At 35.7% G+C, this 19173-nt stretch overlaps 1 protein-coding gene across 5 annotated transcripts in view; it reads left to right on the top strand.

The window, feature by feature from the left end:
• LOC129721890 (matrilysin) overlaps nucleotides 1-19173 on the top strand; it is a 69805-nt gene that overhangs the window by 7117 nt on the left and 43515 nt on the right. For all 5 annotated transcript variants that reach the window (XR_008727507.1, XM_055674984.1, XM_055674983.1 and 2 more), the window contains exon 2: nucleotides 11013-11246. Coding sequence is in view for 4 of the 5 variants with exons in the window: in XM_055674984.1 (XP_055530959.1) it covers nucleotides 11139-11246 (108 nt within the window). In the remaining variant the exon portion in view is untranslated. The remainder of the gene's footprint in view (nucleotides 1-11012; nucleotides 11247-19173) is intronic.

Below are 19173 nucleotides of genomic sequence, written 5' to 3'. Positions count from 1 at the left end.
TATTCGACACGCAATGAATTTTAAAATATTTAAGAATGTTTGAAATAAATTTATTTGATATATAGACAATATAGTTGCTGAAAACTTTTCTTAATAAATCAAAACTATCAAGAAACTCTTCAGAAAGAAAGTATTTTCAACGAGAACCTTTTCAAGTCTAGTAATTTTCATGTTTTTGTTCTGCTTTTAAACTCACAGGCATTTTATCGATAAAAGTTACAAAATTATTGTTAAGAGATGACTTTTAGAAAATTTTATGATTTTTTTCAATGAAAACTGTTTTTCTTTTCTTTCAGAGTACCCATATTAGCGTGTTTGAAAGAGTCTTAGACAGCTAAATTATCAATTTCGAAAGCCTGAGTTATTGTTAAAAGCTTCACGCGGTATCAATGAAGATTGATTGTGTAGTTTCCAAAATCGTAGCACTTTATTCGTTGCTAAGTTTTAAGCGCTTTTATTTCCTATGGATACAAGTTTTCTTCAGATGTAGGATGTGTGGTTATAATAATTTTTTTACGTTTAGTTTAACCTCATTCTTCTTCTAATAATTCTCTATTTGCTCGCGAATACTACTTTGGTCTAGATTAGTTTTAAGAAATTAATTAGGTTAAAGTTTTATGTAATATATAATTAGGCCTTCTATCTCACGTTTTTAAATCACTAGCAACTTTTACCACCACCCACTATGTATTTATTTAGATTTAACTAGTTTTAATTTCCAAAGTTCAACTTTATATCATCTAACTTTATCGCCAAATCACTCCGCTGACGTATCTGACGTCCGGTGTCTAACCACACGCTGTCACCGCCGGAAGATATACTGCCGTTCTTCTCAGGCTTAGGGCGCGCTAGTTACGACACCGAGGGGTGCACATTTGACAGTTGCAAGAAACTTGAGATAATTGTTCTATTCAAAATCTGCTTTTGTGATTTCAAACAACTTTTTCAAACTCTTTTTCAATATTTTTTCAATGAAAATTCAAACAAATTTCTAAAAATCATCTCTTGACAATTTTTTTATTTTTTTTTCTCTCGTTATTATTCAGATATATCAATACACACAAAAAGTTGCTTAGTTTAGTAAGGCCCCACAAGGTTTCATTGAATTTGGAGAGTGTGCTGCCAGTCGCGTTGGTACGTAATACGCCTGGTATTCCCTCAATTAAATACTTACGGCAGCTTTATTAAGCAATATTTGAATATACAGACCTCGTTCGATTTTGGCACGGTTCCATTTTGGCAACATAAAGACTCTGGACGTGTTGCCACCAGCAACCATCCAAGCTTTGAATTGAATTTTCGTTTCAGTCTGATAGGCATAAAAAAAATAAATTAAGACTTGTTGCCAAAATCGACCATGGCCTGTATGTCAATAAATAGATCGTAATATTTTCCAAAAAAAGGCGTACATAAACTTTTTTTTGCCCTGTGAGATCGTATACAAGTTGTTATAAATTTAAATACAAAAACCGAAAATTGATATGGTAAAATTCGTAAAGTATAATTTTTCTCGATACTATTTATTTTCTATTTCACGATAATTGTCATGAAATTGTAATTACTTGACAATGTTATCCCAAAAATAATTTCTACACGAATTCTAGAAATGAATGTCATGCAAAACTTTATTCTAAGTCATTAAACTAACTTTTTGACAATAGAGTTTGCTGTTATTGAAGGTTCAACGATCTATAATTCCTTTTTTCATTTAATTATTTCAATGAGAATTATTTTATCTATAAAAATCAAAGCCCAAAAAAGATTTTTTGATGTGGAACTACGTCTCTCAGAAAGTTCGGCTACATACTCGGCTACATAGGGATGTAAAATGAAAATCTAAAAGCGTGAAAAGCGGAAAATATGTCCAATTTCAAATGCTAATAAATCGGTTAGTTTTGGGTGGATTTCCTTCGTTCTTGCAGCAATAGATTGAAAATCTTCTAAGATTCTTCCCAAATGAAGATAATTGTAATTTAATTATTCATACTATTGTAATATTGAAAACAGTCAAGCCTTGTCAAAACGAAAAATTCGACCTCTGATTGGTCGTTATATGATTGCTTTTCAAGCACAGTCGACAGAATCATAGACCTTGCAATTTGAAATATGCTATTTGGCCTATATAAGAGCCTGTTTCAGCCGGAGCCGCTCAGAATAGTTCAAGATAGCGACAACAGTAGTTCTACCTTAGCAGCAGCAGTAGCAGTGCAGTGGATACCAGTGGCAACGAATAGTGGCCACAGCTGTGGCATGCCAACGGATAGCGCAGCAGTTGCAGCGGCTCTCAACATCGATATTAGGAGGGTCAGCTGATGTAGGAGCATGAATGCAGGGGCAGTGAATAGCGGCAACAGCTGTGGCAACGGATAGCGACAGCTGTTGCAGCGGGTATATCAGCATCGATAGTAGCTGGGTCAGCTGATGCAGCGGCACTCCTTTTAATAAAATGCTGTCTTAGTGTGGTAGCGGGCAGCATCAGCAGTAAATACAACACTTATTCGAAGAGTTAACATCTTTGGGTACCAGCAGCAGTATGATGGTAACAGCCTCAGCAGTAGGTGCAGCCGGCACTTCCCTGAGGCCTATTTTATAAGAAAGTAAATAGAAGCGACTCTGCAAAACAGTTCGGAATGTGCTTAGACACGCATCATTTGTCGTTGTTGATATTATTCCACACATGAAACGACGCGCTTCCGTACGATAGCGGCGGTATTAGCGGTAGATGCATTTGCCAACACTTCCTTCAGTAAAGCCGTGTCTAGTTTTCAATGTAAAAACACCTTTCTACTGTGTTGGCCGTGCGCCTTAGTCCTCAATGTCAAGGTAGCACAGAGATGTCAGACAAACACAACATCATATGCTAAATTAAACAATTGTACTTTTGAGGACAACAAATGAATTAATGAAGATTTAATTTTTCCTCGTTTTGCGCTATAATCGAAAGATAATTATCTCTACCTGTATGCACATTCTGACTGTTAAGACTTGTTTGCTCCGCATAGTGTTTATTCCATTCCTGTTCAGTAATGCATTTATATCTGCATATTACAATTCGATAGCACTTCAACTTCTCATTTGCACAAAATTTTGAAAATATTCCATACTAGTAACGTATCAAACAACCTTGTGTAGTTCTACGTCAACCTTGCGGTCGTGGCTTTGCGTACAACCCTTGTGATTTTTTGCAAAAACATCAAATTAGAATTTTCCATAAGATGGAATTTATCTTCGATATTTTATTGAAAAGTTCATTAATCTTAGCTAGATTATATCAAAAATGGCTAAAACTCTACTTATCTAGAAAGTAATAATAACAAAGGCATGGGCAAATTAACATTTTAAAATTTTATTCTAATTAAATCGCGTTATTTTGAAAACATATTTTAGTTCAGATCGTTATCATCCGGATAATCGGTTATTATTAATTTTTATTTTTACATATACAAACGCAAACTATAAGCGACCATCACTCTTCCCACGTTACAGATAAACTCCAGGATTATAAAAAGATAAATAGCTCAGGATAATGTAATTATTTATTTCGGTTGATTAAGTTCAACCTGTGCTTCTTCGGTGTAATAAGAAAAAAATTCAAATTCTATCTTTGATGTTGATTCGAATGAATAGATAGATTATGATAATTTGAAGAATAGTTTGGTCAATTTTAAAAAACCATCTTATTTCAACTAAAAATTCTAAACATTGTTCTATTAAATCGATTTGCAATTTAAAAATAAAATAGAATCGTTATGAACGCGTTTTTTGTAACATTTGTATCTTTTTTATGACTGGAATATTGCTCGATAAAAATGACTCCGAACTAGTTCCAGCGACCGTGCCTATACCTTGGGAGCGTCATCGTCGCCGTCGTCGGTAACCATCGCAACGGTCGAAGCCACAATTCCAGCCAATGCAACCTGGAAGCCACAGTGACATGATTTCAATTCCGAGCAAACAAACAGTTTGTTTTTGGGCACTGTACGATCGTCATTGTTCAGCAGGGGTGAAATGGTTCTCACCTAGTCTCACTACTGTACTGTACAAATCGCTACTAAGTAGTATAATTTTCTACGTCCCTCAGGAACACAAAAATTAAATCATTAGGGCATGATAGCACGACCGCGAAAAACTCACACGTTACGAAGCCGGTGAGACACCGTCGAAGAAAGGCGCAATTGTTTACGTTATTCCCGAATGCGCAAAAAACGTGAACAAACTATTTCTCACTCGCCGTCACTGCCCGTTACTCTAGCTATCCACAATGGGTGAGAAAATTAATCAGTGAGAAAATCATCTGGTGCTACGCGTGCGGGCAGTTTCCATCGGATAAATCAAAACAACAACAACAATCCCCATTTAATGCACGACGTTTTGCATCTTATCTTCTGATTAGGATTAAACCCTTCGACGACGACTACGACGATGACGGGACCGACGGGAAAACTGAATCGATATGGAGCCAGTTTTGCTACAAAGAAGGCTGCTGGGTTGGGAAACTTTCCGACACAATTATTTGTACCACACTGTGCACTCTAATTAGTTTCGGACATGCAACTTATCAGCCGCACGGAAGAAACTTCTCGCTCACTTTTCCCACCGGGGTGTGAATGTTTTAAAAATTAGCTTGTTTGACATTCATCTTTCGAGAGAGTTATATAAACTTCTCGACTTTTGGCATGTTCTGAAAACTATTCTGCATGCAGAAATTGATCAAGCGTCCGTCCACCGGTGTCTTCATCCTCAGCGGAGGTTAAGAATCTCTGATTTGCATCAACTTTTTGCACTTTTTTGTCTCTTCCTGCCTTTCCGTGTAAGAAGCGTCAAACATCGAGGCAAATATGAAAACGATCAATAAACAATCCACTCACCAGTTGCAAGGAGTTTCACTTCCAAGTGTGCTCCATTCAAGACTGAACAAAGAATTGCGGTACGCTGCGCAGTTGAATGTACTGCAACACCGCCTAATCGGGGTAAGGATGAATAAAAGGAAGAAAAGCGTATGTATTACCTGGATTAAATCGCTAGTCTCAATGGCGAGGACAGAAATTATCCTCACGTTCGCCAATCAAGTTGATTAGCATTAATCAGCGGCAGGAGCAATGGAATCCTAATGACAAATCAAACTTGACACTATTGCTGCTGTCTCGGCGAATGACAGTTCAATTACGGACGTAAACAGCGACCGATTAGTGACAGCATCAACAAACGACATCGTTATCACAACCTATCTTCCGCGTGTGTCTATCTTCAAAGTCAAAAGGAGACTTGGCACACCGGCTAACTGCCATTCTAGCAGCCGTTCAAAGTTCTCAGTCACACATGCCGGTCGTCTAAGGCAGGCAAATTTTTTTTACTATTCCGGTCTTGCCTGGTTTCGCGGCCATACCAAAACCGTTTCACTCCGCCCAGCAGCGTTGCGAAGACCTTTGTCTCTTGCAGCCGGCGTCCCAGTTAACCAAGCAGCAACACACCCAACCGCACCGAGGAGCCTGTCAACAGACGCGCAGAGTCGCATAAATAAGACCCAATCGGCGATTCTACGCACGACCAGCCGACCGATGGCCGACGACGATACTTTTTCGCATGGAAACGAACAGAAGAAGCTAATCCTTATTCTGCGCTCGCTTCAGTGACCAGAATCATACACTCCTTGCCATGATGGTCGGTGCTCAAAGCGTCGAATAAAAAAAACAAGCGGAGATGAACGCTTCGTGACGCTCCTCGATTTGGCTATAGGTATGCACGTCAATTCCGGCTGGCAGTGTCTCAGAATTCGGCAGTGGTTTTAGGTTTTCCGCCCCAGAAATGGACTCGCCACTGCCTGGTTAAGGTCCTAGCGCGAGCATGAGTTATGATCGATCAGAACGTTCGAATACGAAAGTAGCTGCTGGTGGGGCACCGAATAACAATCCAATTTGTTCCCAACAGTAAAATATAGTAAAACTTCGAAAGCTTTTCTAATTCTACTGTCCCAAATATAATAATTTTCAGTTTAGAGTACAATCGTTTTTTAAAGAATAGCTAATCTAACTTAGTTTTAAAGTAGTTGAGTCCATTCGAAAAATTGGAGGAAGTGGAAGTAAATAAACTTTTTCAGTTATCCTCAAAAAAATAATAGATCATACCAAAAATCAAAAATTGTTCGCACGAATGGTGAATATAAGAATACCATAGCCAATATAGGAACTCAGAGGTGATTTTCTGATGCTAATTTTGACGATCATTTTAAAAAATCCTAGGAGTATATAAATTACTAAACCATTTAAAAAGACAATTAATTCTGTTCCATTTTTTCTACAGCTCAAAAGTGACGCTTTGCAGGAAAAATTCTCACGATGTGAATTCAATTTGCAATTATTTGCAATTGATTTACAATGTGACTACCGCAACAGTATTAGATTTATGAAATTCAGGGCGCTCTCAAGCAAGTACCGACAGCCACAGGAATAGCAGGGATTTATTAGCACCTAGGCTCGCTAGCAGTTCTGACATTCTGAGTAGCCGGATACTATTAAGGGCAGGTTATGCCATTTGCGTGAGGAGAACTACGAGTGCCGGAGAAACCTGACAAGGTTATTAAATGGTAATGGTGTTAAAGCTGGAGTTTCCAGATCAACGATTTTCGTTGGAAGATTTCATTTTTCTGCTAAAAAATGTTAAATAGCATCTGAAAAATGGCAATTTTGTAAATCTTCACTGAAAAATGGCAATTTTTTCAAAACAAGTCTGTACACTCACTAGCTGGAAGGGTATTTGCCCGTACGATAAGGTAACGTAAAAGTGATGATAAGATAAACCACCGAAGCGATTGTGGAAGTTCGTGTCTGCCCGCTGTAAACTGATTCAGTTTGGCTGTTCAGCATTTTTCAAGCTGTTGGGTAACCGAACCCGAACTGACTTGCGAAACGTTGATAGCTTTGCACTATCATAGATCGCACTGTTGGCACTGGATAAATACCCAATTTTGAAACTATGACCTTTGTAGTTTCCCTCAGTAAAAGGTCAACACAGTGATACCATTTTAAAATTATCATTCCTAGATCGTGTAACGTTGCCGTTTTTTTTTTCTGCAACCATCGGGAGCTGACTGTTTGTAGGCCATTAGTACTGCAGTTTATTTATTAGTTCACTGCTCGTGTCTAACCACATCAGCACGCACGGTTTACAATTTTCTAAATGGTTTAGCGGAAAATTTTCCTCCACCGCCAGGTATGTTACTCATTTGTGACTAATGGAAGGAGATAAGCGGCAAAACTGTGTTCTTCCGGCTATTACTGGAATGCGATCAGTCCAGATTCAGAACGGTTGATGGAGAGAGATTGCTCACTGGTGGTCACAGTAAATTTTATCGTCACTGAGTGTGTATGATTGGCTTTAAACATTACCGACCGACTCGATGTAGAATGATTAGAGAATATGTTACGTGAGTGTAATTGTGCGTTGTTGATTTTAAAAATATTAAAGTCACGTTGAAAATCGTTGATTTCTAAGCAATTTAGGTTATTTTCTAGAAATCGAAAATAGCCATGATAAAGCTTAAAAAGGCCTCTGGAGTTAATTTCCGGTATCTGGCATCATGCTGGTTTCGAAAATGCTAGATAAGACCAACTGTGTTACGAAATTTCACGTAAGTTCAGGCGGACTTTTAAACAGAATACAAATTCGGTTTCACCAAAAAAAATTTACTATGTTTGAATATTAAAAATCAGGATTTACGCTGAGGAAATACTTTCCTTGTAGTCTCTACTGTACGCTGAAGTTGTTTCTTACGAAAAGAAAGGGAATGAAATCTTCTTAAAAAAAGTTACTTACTTTCAAAGGTCTAGCTAACTGTAAGTTAGCTCAACGTTTATTTTTCGTAAAAAAAACCCGGATGAACTTTCCTAGGAATAAACAATTATTTCTGCTGGATGGAAATCCAATGAAACACCCAGAATTAGCAAATCTTTGTTGCTCTGTTTATTTACTACACTACACAAAAAAACAGGCCTTTGTCTATCACCTTTAACCAGGAGGTTCGTGGGCCAATACCAAGCGGGTTTCATGGGAGCCCGTGCCATCGCGAACCAGATCTTCTCGATCCGATAGATCTTAAAAAATGTCGCGAGTACAACGTGCCCACACATCACCTCTTCGTCGACTTCACGGCGGCCTATGATACAGTCGATCGAGAACAGCTATGGATGATCATGCACGACAAGGGATTTCCAGAGAAAAAGACTTGACTGATCAAGGCCACCATGGCGCAAGTGATGTCCTTACGTGTGTTTCAGGGATACTCTCGAGGCCCCTTTGAATCGCGCAGAGGGTTAAGACAAGATGAAGGACTTTCTTGCTTGTTGTTTAATGTTGCCCTTGAGGGTGTGATCTGAAGGGAGGGCATCGACACGAGGGGCACGATTTTCACAATGTCTGTTCAGCTTCTGGGCTTCGCGGATGACTTTGACATCATAATACGTAGCTTGGCGACAGCGCACAGTGGACGAAATCAAAAATAGTGGAACATTGGTGTTTGTGATGAAAAGCATGGTTTAAGCGTTTTGATGTCTTCTAGAAAATTTCTCAGTTTTATGAGTACTTTCTTTGGGTGTTAAAATTTTTTGTTCAAGGGGGGTGTACACCAAAATAAAAAAAAATAACTTTTTTATTTCTTGATGAACTTGGTAACTTTCTTTCGACACATTGTAGAACTAGCTATTTCAAGCAAGTTTGTGGAAGATTGGAATATTCTATCTCTTAACCTGACAAAGTTATAAGGTATAAAAGTAAACCACCACCTTAAAATGTGGTTTTGGGTGATAACGCTCTTATCTTAATTTTGCCATTGTTCAAGGGTTCTACAAACTTTAAACTAAGATTAATTGTCACATTTTATTAGAAGAAGGTGTATCGTTATCTCTTATTTTAGAGGAGTTTTGTTCGTTTTGCAATTTTATTACACAATATTCAAGAGAACATAACTTGCAGAAAGGCGGATATTGGCAGCTACTTTCAGTTCCATTTTATTCGGATACTTATTCCCTCCACTTGTGTATATATGTCGTACTGGAATCGAAGGGGATTCATAGTAATTTTTCTAAAATTAAGTTGCAACTTTTCTGGAATTTGATCATTTTTTAATCAAATTTTTTTAAATTGGACAATCGGTGCCCGTAAATGAGTAAACCATGGACGTTTGGTGATTTTACAGGTGCTCGGAAATTTAAGTGAAGTGTTGAAATGTGTAACTTTGATAAATCCGAGTTGTTTGGCGTCTGGTTTAAGTCAGATTCGCGAAAGCGAAAAAGAAATATTATGAAATATGTACAGAATAAAATAGGTGGAGAAAAATTGGATTCGAAGCAAAAACAGCTTATCGTGAAATTATGTTATAACATGCAACAAAAATGGCTGTTTTACAAGCGGACTTATACTGTGCTCGTAGATCGAAATAAAGCTTGGCTTGCAGAAAAAGTATTTTCTGAACCATGTTCTCCTCGGAAAAAAGCTTTTGATAGACTGACTGATCGAAACAAGATCTCAGACACTGCTGCGCTGGACTGCTCCGGAAGTTTCATTTGCTGCCCAAATCAATGCGGTTTCTTGCGGAAGCCATGCAAGCCTCTCCACATTGCACTCGCGAATCTGACTTAAACCAGACGTCAAACAACTCGGATTTATCAAAGTTACACATTTCAACACTTCTCTTAATTTCCGAGCACCTGCCAAATCACCAAACGTCCATGGTTTACTCATTTACGGGCACCGATTGTCCGATTTAAAAAAAATTGATTAAAAAATGATCAAATTCCACAAAAGTTGCAACTTAATTTTAGAAAAATTACTATGAATCCCCTTCGATTCCAGTACGACATATATACACAAGTGGAGGGAATAAGTATCCGAATAAAATGGAACTGAAAGTAGCCGCCAATATCCGCCTTTCCGCAAGTTATATTCTCTTGAAAATTGTGTCATAAAATTGCAAAAACAGATATAACTCCACTATATTAAGACATAGCGATACACCTTCTTCTAAAACCATGTGACAATTGATCTTAGTTTAAAGTTTGTAGAACACTTGAACAATGGCAAAATTAAGATAAGAGCGTTATCACCCAAAAACCTATTTTAAGGATGTGGTTTATTTTTATACCTTATTACTTTGTCAGGTTAAGAGATAGAATTTTCCAATCTTCTACAAACTTTCTCGAAATAGCTAGTTTCACAATGTGTCTGAAGAAAATTACCATGTTCATCAAGAAATAAAAAAGTTGATTTTTTTATTTTGGTGCACACCCTCCTCAAACAAAAAAAAATTACCACCCAAATAAAGTACTCATAAAACTGAGAAACTTTTTAGAAGACATCGAAACGCTAAAACCATGCGTTTCTTCAGAAACGCCAATGTCCTACTATTTTTGAACTGTTTTTGCGATATTCTAAACTTTAGTTTAAACGTTTTTAGTTTTCTATGAAAATACTCTTTTCTGTGATTTATCTGTGGTTCCCATAAGTATGTAGAAATTTAATAAAAAGTACGGTAAATATACCACAATTCATTCTTTGATAGCTAAAAGAATGGAATGGTTAAGCATGTTCAAAGTTCTCTTTTGAATTTTGTGAAGTCAGCTAAAGATTCAAATAAATTCGTGATAATTGCCTTTCAACCCTTGAAGAATGATGCATATCAATTATTCGGCATTTAATTTGGAAAAATATATTTTCGTTGAAAAGTTTGGCAATGCAAGAGATTGTGGTGTTGTGGTGTTAGTTATAAATCTGATTTTAAAATATCGTTATTTTAAAATATTTTTGGAATTTTTCGAGTCCTAAAAGATATATCGAATTTTCCAAAGCAGTAAATATTTTTATCCCTGCTATTATCTTCTTAAAATATTGCATCCCGTTGTGTTTCACTTGATTTATAAAAGTTGTTATTACGACTTCAAAATTCTGTTGCAATTTATTCTTTGTAAGTATAATTAAAATACAAAAAATAACTAACACATGCCAACATTTCTTCTTTACAGTTGAAACCAAATGTTCCGCTGACAGTATCCAACTGTGACAACACCGAAACAGACGCCAGTAGCGCTGTGCAGAGAGCCACAACCGTACAACAAAATCGCAGTCGTAACCCCCTTAACGCCAGTGTGATGAAGCTCCGATCGAGGATACAGTGGCTGTGGCCATCGTTAGCCTTGCTAGCTGTAACGTGGACCAACGGAGCAGCTATACCCGTCCAAACGACCTCACAGGCAGAGGTAAGTTAAAGGAAACTATGTTTTGAATAGACGTTTGTACAAGTGATAAACCTTTTCGTTATTGTAACGCTTAATTATTATCCACCGTAAGAGCGCAGTTCTTACGGTCAATCGACTCTACCGACAAGTTTATTCTACTACTAAACTTGGAAAGGTCTAAAGCCATAATTAGATTAGTTGTATAATTTGGTGTACATTTCATTTTTAGAATGGTATACGCTTGTAACCTAAACACCTAAAAATTCTCATCGCGCAAAAAAAACGAATTGTTTCCAGTTTTTTTTAACTTCATTCTGGAATATTTACTGCCAGCGAGGTACTGATTCGGACAATTGCGCAATCACACCGGTCCACCTTGTGTAAAAACATCTCCCGGCCCGCAAGTTTCGATATCCTAGTCAAACCTGTTACTGATGGAGTTTCTTCCACGTAACCTTCGAAACGAGCGACGAAAAAAAAACTAACGAAGGTATTATCTTCACCTCGCGAGATGAATCCAGCAGACAGCGGTTACTAAAATCTGACTCATCCCGTATCGAAATTGAAAGTTGCGCAGTGATAAAAACCATAATTAGCAGTTTCCTTCCCTACCAGTAGCATCATCTGGCCCATCTCTGCCCGGTCAGCTAAGATAATCGCCCTCCGCAGAGAGATCTTATTACAGCACGCAGCCCGAGGTGAAGGGGTCATATTCCATCGAATCTAATGATTTTAATTAATTTCAATTGGTCGGCCAACGGATCTTCACTTGCCGTGGTCGTGTAACTTTGAAGAGTTTTTCATCACTGTTCGGCGAAGAAGATATCAATCTGGAAATAAAATCCTCACGTTATTTTATAATCTAGACGCGTCGCAATGCTGGTTGGCTGTGCTTGAAGTATTCAGGATTATTACGCAGCAACGACCTGCCATGCCGCCGTTTACGAGGAATTAATTCAATTCGTATCAAAACAATGAGATTTCAGCCCAGTTCGGTCGGAAGAGGGTTCAGTTGTTATGCCTCAACAATTCCCGCCTCTCTGGGAACCGACGTCAATTATTAAGTACGATGAGTGGCTATAAAATATTTGTTGACCGGTCGGAGCATTGTTTGGAGAAATCTTCAGGAATGGTTTTCGCGGCTTGGTTACTAACCCGCTGCAGGATTTGCCGAAGTGGCGTGAGTCGGAAATATTTGCGCTGCTCTTTCGAGCAATTTGGATAATTGAGCGCTATAAAACCGAAAACTCTTTTTCTGACAAGAGTGGTTGACCGGCGGGGCAGTGAAGAGCAGGATTGTCTGGGGAATCGCTATTGTTATTAGTAATAGCGGTATTAGGCTGATTGGAATTGCTAACATTATTGTGTAATATTAATTTCATTCAGAACCTAACATGAGACAAAATTATTTAAAGTAATTGAATTGAAAAAACAATTTACAAGGTCTCTTCAGGTATCTCCATTGCCCTAGAAGTTAAAATTCCGGAAGAGAAATCCCATTTTATGTGGCCGTTATCCTTACCAGATATTTTAACAATAGTGACTTTTCTCAAGCCATTTTTTTTTTTAGTTCAAGGGTAGCACGTGATTGATCAATTCTTAAAACCGGCCCAGGTCGTGCATAATTATAAAAGTTAAACCTTCACGAACGCGAGTAACGGATTCTATGAAAAAGTTCTATTTCTACATTGTCACGTTCGCGATTTGCCTTCCCTACATCGGTAATAATTGTTCGCTGATCGCCGCCTATAGGAGAGCAATAATCCTCTGACGGTCCTATGACTCATCACATCAGCCTTCAGACACTTCGCCAAGCCACGCCACGCCACTGCGCCGCCTGAAGTTTTTTTTTTTGCCAAGAACATTTACCGTATAGAGTCTACCGCATGTTTACATCAGCTGACGTCACGCGTGCCAAGCAATGCTATCGGAGACGACAGCAAGACTTGGTTCGGTTTGGTAGGTTCATCGCAACATTACCTAGCATTAATCAAACGTTGGTTAGTCCTTCTGGCCGCCACAGCAGTATTATCAAACTTATAGGGAAAGCTCCCTGTTACTTCAGTTCCTATTTGTGCCTACATAGGTTCAAAGATGAAAAAAGAATGTATTCAGTCACGCAATACATTCAAATTATTTTATGACGTTTTTTTCGGTTAGGAAGTTTTTCATTAGGGAGGTCAGAACCATTCGATACTCTACGAAATGTGTAACATATTGATTGTTTCAAAAAGGAACGAAAAACCACCCTATTTTAGCAACTAAATTAATCATGTTTAACTATGATATTCCAAATTACCACTTTATACGGGATTTCCGTCTCATTTCGAATTCTACAAGTGCAATGACCCAGGGCTTTTCAACTTACATTTTGTGAGGTTAATACTCGACGTTCCAAGGAAACTGGCAAACAATCGATAACAACAAAAAAATAGCTTGCCTGCTGTTCTGTTCGTAAGCAAAGGAAATCCTTGGCACCCCAGCACCGTCTGAACTTTTGGCCCGAATAGCCTATCGGTATTTTTGAAGGCTATGCAAATCCTTTTCTAAAGCACACAGTTTAGCGTAGTGCACACCTGTTTGAATCTGGGTGAAATTGAATTGCATTCCTATCTTCGCCAACTCCAGACAGGGCATACATTCCGAACATGGCAATTCCCTGTCGAGGTAGCTGAATGCCGGCCGTTCCGGAGTTGGTATTTTTAGCAGTGAAGCTAAATGTCACAATTACCAGGCACACCAGTTCGCTCGGTTCGCTGTGGCAATTGTGCTTCCGGTGTTTCTTACAGCAGGGAAAAAGGCCACCCCGTGGCTGTTAGACCGGTGTAGGTCTTCTATTCTGGTTGGGTTAAGTTTGAGTTAGAGATATATTTTCATACAGAGCCCTTTGATTAGCTTTAAGTAAACAGAATTGAATTCATATGCCAGAGGTGTATTTGGTTCCAAATATTTTTTTGAATGTATGAAAATTCCGCTTATTTTTCTCACATTTACCTTTTCCTTTCCAAACAAAAATCAAATCACTCAGAAAAGCCTCATCTAGGAATCAAAAAACAATAATTTGTTCAAAAAATTGTTTCTGATTTTTTATTTGGCTTTAAAATAGGTACTACAGAAAAAAAAATTCTTCACTGTTGCGTACGGGATTTTCCTTTCCGTAATCAGTGACAATATGAAAATGTCGAAAGCTAACAAATGAGTAGAAGTAATATCAATTGGTTTTGAATATTTCATCAATATTTCGTCTCAATTTGTCCTTTAATTTCGCTTTTGTGCTCAGTTCCAGGATTGTCTTTATTAGATACCTCGGCTATGTTGACATTCAAATCGATTTTATTTTTAGTATGTATGTATAAAAAGTAAAAATGAAAAGTCGTTTATGAAAACCGATCAGAACAGATTAGACCTTTTGAAACGATTCTCTCGATTTTTGACATTTTTGTCCTTTACACATAACACATTTTTTTAATGTTTTTGTATTTTTTGCATTTTTAGATTCTTTAAATTTAGTCAAAATATTACTACTTAAATATTTTACTTTTATCCCGTATTACCCTCTTACACATTTGGATATTTTCTAAACTCTTTACATTCTTATACTCGTTATATTTTTTGCTTTTCTACACTTTTCACTTTTTTCACTTGTTTGGTGATATTTGATTCTTTACTTATGCTGCCTTTTTTATTTTTTTTCATGTTTTTGTTTGCTCATTTTTTTCATTTTTACATTAATTACGTTTCTAATATTTTTGTTATTTTGTACATTTTGGACTTAAAAAAAACATTATTACGGTCTTCAAATTTTGACAATTGCTACATTTTTTTATATGTTAATATTTTTCACTTCTTTCATGATTTACAATTTTAACGTACTTGACTCTCTTAAACTTTTTGCGATTTCTAATTATATTTATTTTTTACTTCTTTTACATTGAATATATTTTCACCATTTCACCTTTTTGCATCTTTACCTTTTTTTTCAAAGATTTGTGCGATATTTAAATTTTTACAGTTTTTACATTTCTCAGTTAAATTATTTTCATCTATTTTACTTATTTTTGAGTTTCTCTGCAATTCTAGTTTTGACACATTTTTCTGTTTTTTTTATATGTTTTTTTTCTTTACTTTTTTCATATTCTTTACTTGCTTACTTTTTTTTAATTTTTTTGCTTTTATACATATATTTTACTCTTTTCTAATATAACACCTTCATGCATTTTTATATTTTCTAAACTTTTTACATTTTTATACTCGTTACATTCGTTTCTACATAATTTACTTATGTTTTTCACACTTTGTGTAATTTTCAAATCTTTGCATTTCCTGCATTCTTGATATTTTTTTCATATATTTTTTTATTTATTACATATACAGTAATCACCCGATAATATCAATACCCGATTTTATCTGCCCCCGATTTTATCGGCCCCCGATTTTATTACCTTTTTCACCCGATTTTATCATCATATTACATTTCATCAAAAAAAATGTCAGTATAAACTGATTTTTTATTTAGTACTTTTGCAAAGCTCTGAGTAGAATAACATCATTCTGGATATAGTTTTCATTGATAACTCAACCATTGCACAGTGTTTTATTTTGGCGTTTTCGTTCGATTAATTGATTCAAGCCATAACGTATATTTATATATTTCTTAAGCTATTGAACAACGCATCTTTTGACATAGAAAAATGGATGATCAATTTACCTTAAAGTAAGTTAGAAAATTGTCTTCTTCATTTGATTGAGATAAACGCATAGTGTCTTCAGCAAATCTCTTCAATATTACGAACCATATGAAGTTTTCTTTCAAAGAGACTAAAAATCCCAATTTTCGTTTTAACTTTTTCCCACATTTTTCCGAATTTTTAAACCTTCTACAAAGTTATCAGCCTTCCAGAAATGCATGTTTTGCAAAAAAATTATGTAAAACATATTTGTTTTCTTCTGTTTTTTGCTTGCGGGTGAATGAAGAAAAAGTAAAAAAGTCTCAATTTTCATGTGTTTTGAAATGTATTGAAAAGATATTTTGTGAAAGGGCTATTAGTAAACCACGTATACACGTTTAGGGTCATTTCTGATTTCTCTTCCGTTACCTTAGAAAATAGCTGAAAATCACGAAATTATTAATTAATTTTTTAAGCTGCTTGAGATATGTATAACACTATGTATGACACTAACAGCAACTTCACAGCTTTATGCAAACACTAGTACCTAACGAACCAGTAGTGCAAATTTATGTTTCACTTATACGAGAGCCCTCCCTTCCAGAGAAGGGAGGGGTGTCAAGTTACCATTGACATATTTATTACTCCTGAAACCTCACCATGTCAAATTTGGTTCCATTTGCTTGATTAGTTTCCAAGTTACGCAGAAGTTTGTGTTATATTTGTAGGGGTCTCCCTTTGAGGAGAGGGAGGGGTCTCGAGATACTTTAATAACCTTTTCCTGCCCCAAAAACCCCTAAATAAAATTTTTTACGCCAATTGGCACAGTAGCTTCCACGTCTATAAGGATCAAAGAGACGGACAGACAGATATAACTGCTTTTTAATGCGATAAGATTTCTTGTAGTAATTTCAATCGCTGATTTCACGTATTGAAGTATTGGTTTACCATCTTTTATAACAAAATATTATTTAAAAAAAATTCACGATCTTTTTTTTTTCCTCATCTAAATTCACGATCTTATCACTTTCCCTATTTTGTCACCCCAAACATTATCAAGGGGGTGATATAATCGGGTGATCACTGTATTACATTTTTTACATTCTGCACATTTTTAGCTTTCTTTATTATCTCTCATTCTTTACACCTCTACTATTTTCTGAAAAATGCGGTTTTTACATTTTCTAATATTTTTACATTTTTCGCTTCTTTTATAATTTACAATTTCCATGTTCCCATTTTTTTTAATTTGTTTCAGATGTTACATTTTTTCGTTTCGTTAAATTTCTTTTTCTTTTTTTATTTGCTTACTTCTTTTTATTTTTTTATGTTTTTTATCCCCCCTCTTTTACATTTTTTTTACTTTTTTTCTAATACTGCGCCTTAATAGGTATATTTTTTAATTTTTTATATTTCCATGCTCGGTATTTTTTTGTATTTTTCTGCTTCGATTTTACTCACATTCATTTTCAATTCAATATATTTCCTACATTTTTAAAATTTTTTTCCCATTTTCACATTCCATAACATTTATGACGTTTTCTACATCATTACTTTTTGTACATATTTTACATTTTTTCTATTTTTTGTCATCTTACATTTTCTACATTTTATAGTTAAGAAAAAAAAACTTACGGTTTTTTAATTTATACATTCCCTAAATTTTCAAAATATTCTAAATATTTATGTTCATTGAGCAGACAATGTGTGCAGTAGGGAAAGCGAAAAATAAGCGAACTGGAAATATGATACAGATTTGGAAAAATATACCGCATCCCGATGGGACGTCCCGTCGAGATGCGATATATTTTTCCAAATCTGTATCATACGAGCGGGGGCCTAGCGTGGTTGGTAACGTCTTCGCCAACCACGCTCGACGCCTGGGTTCGAATCCCACCGCCGACATAGGAGTCGATGGTTGTGAGGTGGCGTGATCCACTCACAACCAACCCAACTGGTCTAGATTCAATCCTAGCCGACACAGGGAGATTTCCTGAGGCGAAAAATCTCTGGGATCACGCCTTCCATCGCATGAGGAAGTAAAGCCGTTGGCGCCGATCCGTTAATCAACGGGTGGTAAGTTAGGGTCCTTATGATGATGATGATGATGATGATGATGATGATGATGATGATGATGATGATGATGATGATGATGATGGTACCACCTCTTAGGGGTCCTGGGTGGAGGTCGCCTCCCCGGGCGTCGGTGATTGGCACAACAACAGCAGCGGAACTAGACCGACGAAAAATAAGCAAGAATAAAAAAAAAATCTCTATCATTTTTCCAGTTTGCTTATATTTCGCTTTCCCTACTGCACACATTGTCTGCTTAATGAACTTGAATGTTAACGGGTAAAAGCCGTCGTTAAAAAATAGAAATTTTTTACATTACTTTTACATTGCTTACATATTTTACATTATCTGTTTTTTTTTTAATTTTTTTTATTTGCTTGCCTACTTGCTTACTTTTTATATTTTCTAAACGTTTTACATTTTTGTACTTGGTATATATTTCGTTTTTATACATTCTTTTTACTTTTTCACATATATTGTGATTTTCAAATCTTCATTTTTCATACATATTCTAATTCATTATGTTTTTTTCATATGTTATATATGAATTTTTTACGATTTTTGCAATTTTTACATTTTCTCACATTTTCCACCATCATATATTTCGTACATCTAAAACTTTTTTATACAAAAAAAATTACGGTTTTTGATTTTTAACATTTTCTTAATTTTTCGATATGTTTCCTTTTTTTCACTTCTTTCATGAATTACAAATTTTACCAACTGTTTCTTTTTTAAACTTTTGAGTTTTCTTTTCTGTTACATTTTACATGTTTTTACGTTTTTCATATCGTCTACATTAAACCTCGTTTACATTTTATTCATTTCACATTTTTGACCTCTTTTAAATTTCGTTTATGATATTTTAATTTTTCCAATTTTTACATTTTTACCATATGTTTCTTTTTCTTAAATTTTTTTCGCGAATTTATTTTTTACATTTTTACATCTTCTACACTCTTTTGTTTCTTTATATTTCCGATTTGTTTTTCTTTTTAACATTGTTTTAATGTTTTTTTGTCAAATTATTAAAATTTCTATTTTTTTCAATATGTTTTATGTTTAAACATTTTTAACATGTTCAATGTTTTAAACGTGTTTTTTATTTTTTACTTTTTATGCTTGTATTTCTTTTTAAATTTGCGTATCGCACAATTTTTATGTTTTGACATTTTCAGATTTTATATATTTTACATATCTTTAATTTT

Source organism: Wyeomyia smithii, chromosome 2 (genome assembly GCF_029784165.1).
Source record: "Wyeomyia smithii strain HCP4-BCI-WySm-NY-G18 chromosome 2, ASM2978416v1, whole genome shotgun sequence".
NCBI classification, from domain to species: Eukaryota; Metazoa; Arthropoda; class Insecta; order Diptera; family Culicidae; genus Wyeomyia; species Wyeomyia smithii.
The sequence above is the reverse complement of the archived record's forward strand: the minus strand, read 5'-3'. Positions and strand labels throughout refer to the sequence as shown.